The sequence below is a fragment of the Grammomys surdaster genome, unplaced genomic scaffold (assembly GCF_004785775.1).
Source record: "Grammomys surdaster isolate TR1022 unplaced genomic scaffold, NIH_TR_1.0 125946, whole genome shotgun sequence".
NCBI lineage: Eukaryota > Metazoa > Chordata > Mammalia > Rodentia > Muridae > Grammomys > Grammomys surdaster.
In genome coordinates, this window is record NW_021620768.1 from 2,079,516 (window position 1) to 2,093,165 (window position 13,650).

The 13,650-nt window shown below is 46.0% G+C and overlaps 2 protein-coding genes across 6 annotated transcripts in view; one reads left to right on the forward strand and one right to left on the reverse strand.

Annotated features, from left to right (window-relative positions):
* Syt11 (synaptotagmin 11) overlaps positions 1–5,845 on the reverse strand; it is a 27,639-nt gene extending 21,794 nt beyond the window's left edge. The window contains exon 1 of the mRNA XM_028753257.1: positions 5,598–5,845. Within this exon, the coding sequence (XP_028609090.1) occupies positions 5,598–5,631 (34 nt within the window). The 5' untranslated portion in view covers positions 5,632–5,845. The remainder of the gene's footprint in view (positions 1–5,597) is intronic.
* Positions 5,846–7,619: 1,774 nt separating this feature from the next.
* Gon4l (gon-4 like) overlaps positions 7,620–13,650 on the forward strand; it is a 70,825-nt gene continuing 64,794 nt past the window's right edge. For 2 of the 5 annotated variants that reach the window (XM_028753351.1, XM_028753352.1), the window contains exon 1: positions 9,231–9,735. In XM_028753351.1, the coding sequence (XP_028609184.1) occupies positions 9,231–9,735 (505 nt within the window). Of the gene's footprint in view, positions 7,716–9,204; positions 9,736–13,650 lie in introns of those variants that run through there. The other 3 variants (XM_028753350.1, XM_028753354.1, XM_028753353.1) reach the window with 3 other exon arrangements.

Below are 13,650 nucleotides of genomic sequence, written 5' to 3' on the forward strand. Positions count from 1 at the left end.
GAAACCCTGTCTCGAAAAACCAAAAAAAAAAAAAAAAAAAAAGGTTTCTAATGACTTGTTTTTATTGATATATGTTGGTGTGAGGGTGTTAGGTCCCCTAGAACTGTAGTTGCAGACAGTTGTGAGCTACGTGGGTGCTAGGAATTGAACCCATGTCCTCTGGAAGAGCAGCCAGTGCTATTCACTGCTGAGCCATGTCTTTAGCCTCTCTCTCTCTCTCTCTCTCTCTCTCTCTCTCTCTCTCTCTCTCTCCTATTCTTTTCTTTAAATCTGGGTCTTCCCTGTCACTCTGACTGGCCTCAAACTCAGAAGGATCTGCCTGCCTCTGCCTGCCCAGTGTGTCATAACACCCCATCTCTGAAATCTTTTCTAACTCAATATTTTACCACTCAGTGAAAGCTGAGAACCAGTAAGAAACAGTCGTCTCTTTGAAGTCATACAGGTAAGGAGAAAGGCCGTCATTAACACGGGAAAGCACGAGGCGCATGTCCATGCCTTATCCATACTCATGTTTGCTTACATCACTCGGCAAGATAATTGCTTTTAGGGAGACGTTCAGAGGCAAGAACCCATCCTGTTCGTTCTCAAATCTGAGTTTCTGACATTTAACCAAAGCTAGGTAAATCTGTGTGTAAACAACTGCGTGGTCAATCACAACGGCTCCAATATGACGACATGGCTCTCCACTGCCCAGCCAAGCACTTCCTGGCAGATGGTTTGCTCTGTTTAGTGAAGGTGAGCACTGACTGACTGTGAGGAGAGGGCAGAAGGGAACTACGGAGGCAAACATCAGGGCAGGCTTCCTGTCTCAGTCTCCTAAGTGCTGGCTGGCGTTACAGGTGTGAGCCACCACATCTTGAGGATAGGTATGTGTGTGCAATGTGTGTGAGGACACGTGCATGGAGAGAGGGCAGAGGATAACACTCAGGAGTCTGCTCTTTCCTCCACCAGCTGCGGGTTTTACAGCTGCAACTCAGATTGTCAATCGGGCTTGGCTGCAAGCACTCCCCACCTGCCTAGCTATCTTGCTGGTCCAGGACAGGTATTTTTTTGAGCGTAATTTGAAAAGGAAGTCTAAAAGCCAAGACTGGGAGATGGCTGCACAGGTCTTTGGCTCTACTGTGTGGTGTCACTGAGGGAACCTACTGCTACTTACGATGCATCGATTGCCATGGAGACAATGAAGATAGGTGGAGAAAAGAAAAGACAGGCATTCTGGAGAAGCGAGGATGGAAGCAAGGCAGGTTCCCGTGTGTGGCTTCCTCAGGTGCTTACTCCACCATCCCTATCTCTGCTCTACATTTGCATTCATTTCAGTATTGTTTCCCTCTATCCCCAATACCTAGACAGTGAACTAGAAACAGCATATGGTGAAATTCAAGGCCCTCTTCCTTGCTCTAATGAAAAGTTTGGTGGGAAAAGGGAGTTGGGCTGAAGTGAGTCATGTATGTATGTATGTATGCATGTATGTATATATGTACATATGTATGTATGTATTTTTTTGTTTATTTTTTTCAAGACATCTTTTTGCTGTGTTGCCCTGGCTCCCCCAGAACTCATTCTGTAGACTAGGCTGGCCTTGAACTTACAGAGATCCTCCTGCCACTGCCTGCCTAGTATGGGGACTCAAGGCATGTACTACCACTGCCCAGCTCACTGCTCAGTGAGTATTTTAAGTAGCTGTGGGGCTGGTGACATACCTCTGTCGGCAGAATGCTCACCTATACTGCTTGAGACCCGAGCTTGATCTCTAGCGTTGTTTGTGACTGGGTGCAATGGCCCATGTTTACAACTGCAACACTCAGAAGTGGAGGTGGGAGAATCAGGAATTCAAAGCCATCTTCAGCTACAGAGCAAGTTCTAGGCTAGCCTGGGCTACATGAAAACCTATCTCCAAACAAACAAACAAACAAACAAACAAACAAATTGGGGCTAGGGAGATGGCTTAGTAAATAGAAGTCCTTATCGTGCAAGCACAAGAATGTGAGTTTGAATCCTGGGAACCCATTTAAAGCTCGGTGTACAGCTCATGCATCTGTATTTCTAGCAGGCCTATGGGAAGATAGGAATCTCCAGAAGTTTAAGGCTCTGCTAGCCTTCCATTTGCAGAAGAGAAATAACAAATGAGTGCCGGGTGTGGTGGTGAACTCCTTTAATCCCAGCACTCAAAAGGCAGAGACAAGAAGATCTCTTTGAGTTTGAGATTAGTCTGATCTATAGAGAAAGCTCAGGGACAACCATAATTACATAGAGAGATACTGTCTCAAAGAAGACAAAACAAAAGCCATGAAGAAGGAAAATAAGCAGCCAGGTATGATGGTGCACACCTTTAATCTCAGCATTTAGGAGGCAGAGGCAGAGGCAGAGGCAGAGAGGCAGAGGCAGAGGCAGAGGCAGATAGATCTCTGTGAGATTGAGGCCAGTCAGGTCTACAGATCCAGTTTCAGGACAGCTGGAGCTACAAAGTGAGAACTTGTCTCAAAAACCCAACCAAATCAAACCAAACTAAACCAAACCAAACCAAACCAAACCAAACCAAACCAAACCAAACCAAAGTTAACAAGAAGACTTTTTGAAAGAAGGTGAATGATAAGGACTGACATCTGAGGTATTCCTATGTTGTGTGTCTGTGCAGAGAGTGAATGACTGATTCAACCGATAAAGAATAAAATCATTTATTCTCCTAATTGGTTACCTTTTTTTCAAGGTCATATCTAATTGAATATTGACCTGTGTGTCCTCTGTCAAGTGCTAGGCTTTAAAGTACTTTGTAACAAATGAAAATGTCAGAGTGGCTGCTCTCTTTGGGGCAGTCTGTAAAGGTCTAGGGATCTGGAGACACATGAGATAGTCCCAATTCCTTTAGCCTCTGCTCAGGCCAGAATTTTAAAAAATTAGACTATTTAATTTCTTTAGAAAGAGGGTTGGAGAGATAGCTCAGTGGTTAAGAGCACTGAATGCTCTTCCAGAGGTCCTGAGTACAATTCCCAGCAACCACATGGTGGCTCACAACCATCTGTAATGGGATCTGATGCCTTCTTCTGGTGTGTCTGAAGACAGCAACAGTGTACTCAAATACATAAAGTAATTTCTTTAAAAATATATTAAATTTTATTTTATCTAATATTTATGTGACTATTCTAGGTATACAACAGAGTGTGTTGCTGGCTTGTATGTGTGTGCACCACTTGTGCACTCGGAGCCTGTGAAGTTCAGAAAGGGACACTGATATCTCTGGGCTGGAGTTATGATCTTTATGAATCTTCATGTAGCTTCTGGGAATTAATCTTAGGACCTTTGCCAGAGTAACAAGTGCTCCGAACTGGTGAGCTAACTCTTTAGTTCCCTGAGTATTTGGTTTGTTTCTTTGTTTGTGATTTTTTTTTTTTTGAAACAGAGTGTCATGTAGCCCAGGCTGGCCTCAAAATGGCCATATAGCCACAGCTGGCCTTAATTTTTTTGTTTGTTTTTTTTGTTTTAACTATTTAAAAAAAATCCATATTACTATGTGTGCATATGGTGTGTGTGTGTATGCGTGCGTGCACGAGTGTGTGTGCATGTGACATGCCATGAGTGTATGGGTAGAGGTAGATGATAACTCTGTGGAGTCCTTTCTCTCCTTTCACCTTTATGTGGGCCCTAAGGCTAGAACTCACTTTATCATCTTCCTGGCCCTGGCCTGTGAATTCTGAATGTTCTAAACCCCACTTTCCCAGTGCTAGGATTGTAGTGTCATCCTTCATGCCTGGATCACTTTTTTATTTTGTCTTATTTTTTTAAGACAAGGTTTCACTTTCTAGCCCAGGCTAACTGGATTCCTTCAGGCTTACTTTGAACGAATGACAATTCTACCTTAGTCTCCCAAGTGCTGGAGAAAAATGCCTTGAGCCACCATTCCTGGCTCCTTGTTCTCAGAGACCAGTTTCATGACCTTGTCCAGTCTGGTTTTGAACTCAAGAGGTAGCCCTAAACTTGCCTTGAACTCAGGAAGAAAAGAAACCACAAATCTAGGTTCTGTTTCATCTACTTTCAAAAGACTCTAGAATTGCAATTAGAGAAAGGACTCTGCTGGAAAAGAGTGTGAGAAGCGAAAGAATATGAAGAAAATCCTGGGTTTCTCATGTGATCACAAAATGGATTTCAGTTTGGAAAACTCAAGACTTAAAGGATAGAGACAGAGAGCAAAGCTGAAGAAATATAATAAGATTCAGCCTTGGGGTCAAATGGGAATGAGGGCTGAGTTGTGTGAAGACCCATTGTCTGGATGCTTCCTCTGAGATCGGACGGCTTAGTATGTTGAGAGAATACAGAACATTGGGTTCTGTTCAGTTCCATATACCTCTTACTTGGGAGCGAGAAAAGTCAATTTTTTAAAAAGCAGGCTTGTGTCTCTACCCCTGAATTTTGGAATCTAATGCTCACACCCGGATTGTCTATACTCTTTTAAGGAACGTGCAGGTTCTAGGTTTGTTTTGCAACAACTCTTACTTGATTACTCTAATAGAAGGACAATTTTATTTTACTTATTTATGTGGTCTGGAGCACAGCATGAGAAGTTTGCGCTCCTGGATCGTTATGGAGGAGTTCCCCAAGAGGAAAAGACTTGGCCAAGCCTCTCTTGCTTTCTTTCCCACCTATTTACCACAGCACTTTCTGCCCCAGGGAGTGTAAAAGTGCTCTCAGAACCCAGAGGGCTAGGTCGTGGACCAGCCGCTCCGAGATGACGTAATGCTTTCTGTGGTACACAAAGCGGCCTCCCCCGGGCTGGGCCGCTCCAGCCCCTCCCCCAGGCCAGGATTGCCTACCCTGCCAGCACCAGCGCGGGTGAGTCCCCCTTTTTGAAAAGCCAGACCAGGGAAACAGGGAACAAAGGCCCCGAAAGGGGCGCCTAGGCACTGCCAGGAGGTTCAGAAATAGACATCACGTCATCTCTCCGCCCGGCGGCGCCAAGCGCCATTTGGTAACACCGCGAAGGAGTACACCATTACGGTGCAGAATGAAGCATGCAGGGCTAGCATTTTACCCTAGCCCTAGCAACCCTCTGACCGGCTTAAGGAGTGGCTTCATTTGTGCTCCCACCCCCGCACCCTTCTTTCCCTGGAGGCCTCCGCCTCCCTTGGCTTCCAGCCATACAGCCCATAGTCTCCACGCTGCCATCTTGATGTCCCATCCCCCGTGCCACTTTCCTCTCCTGCAGCCCTCAGAAGTAGGAGGGGGAGGAAGGGGCACCGCCCTGCGTGCCCCTAGGGGGAGGGCTCGGCCTACCCCACCTCTCTTCCTCCAGAAAGGGGGGGGTCACATCCTCCACAAGCTTGCCATTTTTCACCTCCAGCCGTGCTGACAGTGCACCATCAAGGGTTTACCATCAAGGTTTTAGCATCCTGGACTTGCCTATCGTCGGTAGCACTCTGCCCTTGCCAGAGCCTGCAGCCCACATCTGAAATTCAGAGGCTCTCCACAATCTTCGACTCACGACCTCAGGCCCTATTCTGGCTGGGCTGGCAATTAAAGAATTCCATTTGAACTTCACCCCTCCTCCTATTCTTCAGCTATCTGGCACTGACCACCCCCAAATTAGTTCGTTAGGCTCTACTTACCAAAGCTGGGGCGTATATTTGTGATCTCAGCCATGTTGTGATCAGAGGCCGTTGATAGAAACACTTTTGCAGAGGTCAGACAACTTTGGGAATCTCGGTCAGTACCGAGGCCGCGGCTGTAGACCTCCAGCTCAGGGGAGGAGAAGGTGCATGGCCGACTGCCCCTGCGACAGTACGATCCCTGGTTGCTAGCTGCGCTTTCCACTTAGATGCTCCAGGGATGCTCTGAGCTAAGGATGCAGGTGCAGTCAGACTGGTCCTGATGAGAGATAGGCTCCGCCTCTTTCCGAATGGCCCTCGGCAGAAGACTCCGCCTATGCCCGAAAGATTCCGGAAGCTCTTCGCGAGAAGACCCCTCCCACTGCCGAGTTTCCCCGAGGATGAGTCTCCGCCCATTCACGGCTGTGGGCGTTTGTGGCTAGAATTTCAAAGCCCAATAAGAAGTGTAGGTGTTGTGCAAGCTCAGTCGCACATTCTTGTGACTATAGCACTCGAGTGGGTGAGGAAGGAGAGTCAAGGACAGTCTTGGATAGGTCTCCAAATACAGAAGGGCAGGAAGATAGTTGCTTTAGCGTCTTCTGAAGCTGTAATTCTAGTTGCCTGGGTTTCTATAGATAGAAGCTGAGCCTTCTGGGTCCGAGAAGTTGAGAAAAACAAAATTCTATATTGTTTCAGTATTGATGACCATTATTTTATTGCACACCTGAAACAGTGAAGGGATTTATGAAAACTTAAAACTTGAGAAACTGACTAAAGATCGAACCTGGGCAGAAGCACGAACGATCAAGAGTTTCAGGCCAGTCTGAGGTGTATAACAAGAATCTATCTCAAAAAAGCAAAAAGACCTAAACTCTGCTGGGCAGTGGTGGTGCATGCCTTTAAACCCAGTATTCCGGAGTATAAAACACCGTAAATATTCAAAAACCATGATTGAATTTTTGAACATTATGGCCTAGGCTCTTTACTGGGCACTGGGTCAATACATTAGGAGCTAGAACTGGAGTAACAGATACCTGACTCCTTTTGATATTTGGGTATTTTGTGAGCTCATCTGTCCTGCAGGGACAGAATCTGCAAACTGAAAAAAGCGATTAAAATATCCAGCTGGGCAGTGGTGGCGCACGCCTTTAATCCCAGCACTTGGGAGGCAGAGACAGGCGGATTTCTGAGTTCGAGGCCAGCCTGGTCTACAGAGTGAGTTCCAGGACAGCCAGAACTATACAGAGAAACCCTGTCTCGAAATAAACAAAAAACAAAAAACAAAAAACAAAAAAAAATATTCATTGGTCCACAGGATTTATTGTGGTGACCAAATCACCTAGTATAAGAACATTTTGCGGGCTGGAGAGATGGCTCAGCAGTTAAGAGTACTAACTGCTCCTGAGTTCAACCCCATGGTGGGTCACGACCATCTGTAATGGGATCTGATGCCCTCTTCTGGTGTGTCTGAACACAAGGACAGTGTGCTGATATACATAAAATAATCTTTAAAAAAAAAGGAACATTTTGCAAACTAAAGACCATTACGCAGATTTGAATAACTGCTATACCTTGAGTTCAAATCTCGCTCTGACCTCAGCTATATAAAGCGTCTCTCTGGATTTTAGGAATTCTCCTTTTCTTCCTATGTTCCAGGTATTTTGTGGGGAGGATGATTAGTTGTCAACTTAAACTATGGAAACTATAGATTCCCCACCCCCAGGTTTTGAGTTGGGTAGATAACTAGAGAAGAGTAGGAAGTCTCCTCCCCACCCCTCCTCTCTTTTTGCCTTTCTCCCTCCTTCCCTTTCTCTCTTTCATTCTTTTTCATCTTTTTTGAGACAGGGTTTGTGTGTGGCCCTGGCTGTCCTGGAGCTCGTCCTGTAGATCAGCCTGGCCTCCAAATCAGAGATCCACCTGCTCTTCCTCATCTATTTGTCTTGTGTTGTGTTACTTTTTCCATGAACTGACTGCCTGTGGCTTCACCAGGCCCTAAAATAAGATGGCGCCTGTTGTTTGGCGCATGCTCCTTGACGTGCAGGTCCCGCGCCTCGGGGGCGCGCACGTCAGCCAGTGCCGTTGCGTTACTTCCGCTGGTGCAGAAGCTGAGTTTCCGCGGGATCAAGCCGGCCTCTGAAGGTAGTGTGTGGTGGGGCGGGAAGAAGCACATTAGATGTGGGACTCGCGGGCGGAGACTGCCCAGGATGAGGGGCGGCTGCTCCGAGGCTGGGTGCCCGGTGCGTGGGGGGAATCGGATAGCAGGGGTGTGCGTGATGGCGCGGACTTGGGCTAGTGTTCAGTACTGAGGTGGAGAGCAGAGCTAGGACTCCTGTGAAATGCTTGTTCAGGAGGGCTCTGGGACTGCTCGCTCGTTGGCGTTCATTCACTCTTGGTCAACCTTTCCTGGCCTTCAAGGCGCAGAGTCTTGGAGGTACTGTAGTTTGAAGAGCTGGGAGCGATCCCTGCACAGTTCTGACCGAACAGCCTCTCGCTGCTTCTCTCTCCCCGCTTCCCGTCTGCTGCCTCCGTGAACGTTATGAAGTCATCTGTGAAATAAGGAATCGCCTAGGTTATCCCTACTCCACTCTTTACTCATTTACCACTCTCCCCAACAGGATCAACGATTCTTCTCTTGGTTATTGAGCGTTACAAAGATAAGACCCTGGTCTCTTAGGGCGAGGGGCCTTTCTTAATGTCCCAGAGAACGAGAATTGGAGAGGCTTAAGATTAGCTTTATAGATCAAACTCTGAGTAAGTTTTCTCTGGTACTGTTGAGTGGTCTTTCAGACATGAGGGTTGCCAGTGAGCGTTATTCTGGCCTTGAACCATTTATGAAAGTAAGAGTTTCCTGCATAGAAGGATACAACTAGGGGCTGGGTTTGAAATCAGATGATAGACTGCTTGCCTTACATGCAAAAAACTCTGGGTTCCTAACTCATTAAACGAGACGTGCTGAAACACCTGTCGGCAGAAGCAATAGGATCACAGCTATGATCGCCCTGAGAAACACAGCAAATTGGAATTCACCCTCTAGTACCCATGGGAATGTTGCCCTCTGGGTCCAAATGCAGCAGAGCTTTGTTTAGGCCCACTTTCATTCATTCATCTCTTCAGGGAAGAGTCACTGAGTGTGTACAATACCCACATAATGCTGGATGCTGGAGAAACCAGTTAAGGATTCCCTTTTCTCACTGACTTCATAGCTCTGGAAGACAAAAATACTAGAAAAGTGATATGCAGTGCTATAAGATTTCCTTTTTTTATTTTTGATTATGTGTGTGTGAGTATGTGAATGTGAGAGCAGGTGGCCAGTTCCAGGCCAGTCTGGCTTTCAACTCACAGAGATTCACCTCCTCTTCTAGGCTGAGAAAAGGCCTATCCATGAAGTCTGAGGTAACAGAAGTTTAAGAGATTAAGGAATCCCTTAGGCAAGGTAGCATACTGTTCACTGTGGAATTTGAGCTGAGCTACTATAATGAATTTCTTATCTTCTGCTAAAAGTCGTAGGCATTTGGTGTGAAATACTGTGCTCATGATTAAACTTGGGGAGCATGAAATGATAATTGAGCAAATGTCATTTCTGTTAACTACCACTGAAGTGATAAGGACTTGCTTTTTATGCTTTTAGGATGGAACAGATGTGGGACTTGTAAGATGTTGCCCTGTAAGAAGAGAAGAACTGCGGTGACGGAGACTGCGCAGCAGCGGGATGACCAGGAGGGTGATGACTTAGACCTAGAGACAGCTGTGAAGCCAGAAACAGACACGCTCCCAGACTGTGAGTCAGAGACACTCTCCTGGGGTCAGAGTCACGACAGTGCAGTATGCCCTGAAGTGCACTCCATGCAGGATGTAGACAGTCAGCTCAGCGTGGAGGGTCCGTCTTTAAGCTCTAAGATGCTTACCCAGCATGTGAACTTAGCAGTCTTGGAAGCTGTTGATGTAGCCGTGTCTCAGGATATCCCTCTTCCTTCCGTGGAGTCGTCTCAGTCCCTTCCTGTACTCACGGATAAAGGGAGAGTCCAGGCCTCTGCTTCAAGGAAAGGGAAGAAAATTGTCTTTACACCTGGGCAGGTTACCAGAGAAGATGGAGGGGATCACGCTGTCCCAGAAGAGCCTCCTTCAGGAGAGCCTGCTGAAGAAGCCAAGACAGAAGGAGGTAAGGGTGAAAGGTCTGGTTTGTTTTTTCTTTTCCTATTTAGGTTGAACATCTCTGAGGATCTAAACTCCAAAATGCTCCACACTTTACTTTTGGAGTACTAACAGGATGCTGTAAGTTTAAAATCCCACACCTGATCTCTTGTCGGGGGTACTATGTCCAAACTGTCAGGTATCAAAAAAATATTGTATAGAACTGTCATCAGACTGCACAAGTACTCTGTACGGGAAGTAAATACATTGAAAGTTTAAGCTTGTAATCTCTAATATATCTCATGAATACACATGTTCTTATTGGACACAAGCATTTCAGATAAGGCACAGGTAACCTGTGTGTCACTTGGCTTTGTTATTTTGATATTTTTTGAGACGGGTTCTCTGTGTAGCCCTGGCTGTGCTGGAACTCTCTATGGAGACCAGCCTGGCCTTGAACTCACAGAGTCCTGCTGCCTGTGCCTCCTGAGTCCTGGGACTAAAGGCATGGGCCACCGTCACCCAGCTCGTCTTTGCTTTCTGTGGTGCTTTACAGAGAAGTGGAAATTGCTGTGGTTTGGACTTGGATTTGTGAACCTTACAAGCGGGTTGGGAATTTCCTTTCCTCTCCACTTCTCTGTTTTCCCTTTGACCTACCCTCTCCTCATTAAACAAATGTATGTATGTGGGTATTTCACTTGCATGTATCTATGTGCACTATATGTACCTGGTGATTATGGAGCCAAAGCATAGTGTCAGACCCCTGACACTGACATTATGAATGGTTTTGAGCCACCATGGTGCTGGGGACCAAACCTGGATTCTCTGCAAGAACGATTGCTGTTAATTATTGAGCCATCTCGCTAGCTCTTTCTTCCCTTTTTACTTTTAGGCTTTATCCTGCATATCTGGAAAGGTGAACTGTGTACTTTATTAGTTTTGTATTTATGAAGTGAGCCTCGTGAGATGAGGGCAGTAGTTTAAAGGAAGACTTGGACACTGAGAAAGGCTTTCCAGAGGTGAAGAATGCTTTGGACTGAGGGCACTGAAGGTTGCAGTTTGACAGAATGTTGCCATGGACACCTGGGCTTGGAACAACTTGTGGACAGAGACAGAGACAGAATAGGTGGTGACATAGTAGCTTGAAAGAAGTAGGGAAAGGTGACTTCTGAGTTGGGGGTTAGGTTTCAGTTGTATAGAACTTTAATTTTTATACTTAGGCGTTGTAGTTTTTCCAGTAGGTAAACATAGATAACAAACTAAGGTCTCATGTAAGGATGGCCTTGAACTTTTGATCCCCTCATATGCTTGTACCTCAGCCTGACACAGTCCCTCCACTCCCTCCATCTGTGCAGAAGCCAGAAGATGGCACCATATCCTCTGGAACTGGAGTTAGAGAAGCCGTGAGGTGCCATGTTGGAGTGCTATCAGTTTCTGTCTCTCTGAGTTTTGCTGGAGCTAGCTCTCTCTTCTTTTTCTGAGATAAACTTTCACTATAGAGCTCATACTGGCTGAGAACTTCCTGTGTGGACCAAGTTGAACACAAATTCAGAGAGTTCTCTAGCCTCTGTCTCCTGAGATCTGGGATTAAAGTGCCCTGCTATTGTGCCCAACCGTTTTCTTTTTTTTTTTTTTTTTTGGTTTTTCGAGACAGGGTTTCTCTGTATAGCCCGGGCTGTCCTGGAACTCACTCTGTAGACCAGGCTGGCCTCGAACTCAGAAATCCGCCTGCCTCTGCCTCCCGAGTGCTGGGATTAAAGGCGTGCGCCACCACCGCCCGGCTTGTGCCCAACCGTTTTCAAGTAACTTTTTTTGTGACTGGGTATCACTGTAGCCCAGACTGACTTCAAACTCACTGTAGCCCATACTGGCTCCTGCCTTAGCCCCCAAGTGCAGAAATTGCAAGTGTGAGCTGCCACACTTAGCTCAACATTTTGTTTTCCTAGTTAGGAAAACAGCATCAGATTGATTGTAGAAAGATTGAAGAAATATAGAAAAGTTACATAGTTTATGAAAGTATCAGCATTTAGTCTGGTTGTTACATTGTTAAACTGTGCTTGTAGACACTAAGTAATCTTTGTCCTTGTCCTTCCTCACTGTTATCAAGGCAGTCCCAGGACTTCTGGGTTCCAGCGAATGTCCTACCTCAGGCCTCCTGGAGTAGCTGGAGTTGCAGGTGGTTGTGAGCTCGCCCATCTGGGTGCTGGGATCAAAACTAAGGTCCGTTGGGAGAGCATTAATTGCTGTCAATTACTTTCTGAGACTCTTGCCTATCACTGTGTTAAGTAGTTCTGGGGGTTGAATTCAGAGCTTCCCTCGTGTGTGGTGAACAAACACTCTAATTCCACCTACGTCTCTGGTGCCCAAACAGACAGAGTTAGGAAGACTTGAGGAGAAAGGGAATATCTGTAAAGGGAGAGGAGACAGAGGCCAAGCATAGCCAGACAGAACAGAAGGGCAATAGAATGTCCTTGTAGTAAGCCCCGAGCCTCCAGCGGTCTGTTTGTTGTAGCGCTGAGGATCTGGCTTAGGGCTGTGTGTGCTCTGGCCATGCTCTGAGCTAGGGACAATCCCGCTCTACATTGCCCCTCCTCTTTCAGTAGCTTGCTTTTTTGGTTTTGCTTTTATTTAGATTGTAGTTGCCTTTTAAAAAGATGTATTTTATTTTCTGTGCCTGAGTGTTTTGTGTATTTGTCTCTGTACCCATGTTCATGCCTGGTGCTAACAGACATCAGAAGAGGGTGTCAGATCCCCTAAAACTGGACCACTGTGTGAACTGAGCTTGGGTCCTGTGGAAGAACAGAAATGTGCTATTAACTGCTGAGCCATGTTCTCTTTAGTTAAATAAATATTTGTTTATTTTATGTGTATGGGTGTTTTGTCTGAGTGTATGTCTGCGCCACGTGTGTGCTTGGTACCCATGGAAAACAAGAGCATGTCAGATTCCCTGGAACTAGACTTTCAGATAAGTTGTGAGCTTTCATTTGGGTGCTGGGAATCAAACCTGGGTCCTCTGGAAAAGCAGCCAGTGCTAAGCATCTCTCCAGCCTCCTGACTAGGTTATTTATAAAGAAGTAGTATGGAGGTCTTCAGAGGTTTCCTGGAGCAGAGTTAAGTTAGATAGCGGTGCGACTTAGTGAGAGGAAGAAAATTGCAAAGGAACTTTGTACAATGTATGAAAGGATTGTGTGATGTAATGGAAGGAAGAGACAGAGGGAAGGAGGGAAATTAGTATATATAGATCAATTTAAAAAGAATAAGTAAGGACTGGAGAGATGGCTCAATGGTTATAAGTACATACTGTTTACAGAGGACTGAAGTTCAATTCCCAGCACTTTGAGTTGCATACAAGCACCTTAAATGCAGCTGTAGGGCGATTCCAGCACCTCTGGATCTGATGTAGTTGAGTGGAATGCATACCTAGCGTTGATGAAGGTCTGGGTTCAACCTTAGCTGGGCATAGACTGGGTATGGTGGAGGACACCTGTAATGTAGCACTTAGGAGGCAAGGTTGGGCATAAAGGGTTCTAGTGCATCCTTGACTGTGTGTTGGGCTTGAGGCTAGCTGAAATTGAGACCCTGCCTTATAAAACTAAATTAAATTTGTAGGATAATTTGGAATAGTTCCAAATGTTTCAGGTACCAGAAGTCCCAGTGGAGGAAGCTCTGCTATCAACCTGGCCTTGTGTACTTTGAAGAGCAATGTTTGTATGGATTTAAAGGTTCTGGCATGTATCTCTAAAAGACTGTAAGCTGGGCATGGTAATATTTGTCTGTAATCCAGGCACTCAGGAGGGTGAGGTAGGAGGATGGCTGAAAGTTAGAGGCCAGTCAGGATTATACTCCAAGACTCTGTCTTAAAAAAAAAAAAAAGGCAAGGTGGGGGCTGGGGAGATGGCTCAGGGTTTAGGAGCACTGGCTGATCTTCCAGAGGTCACTAGTT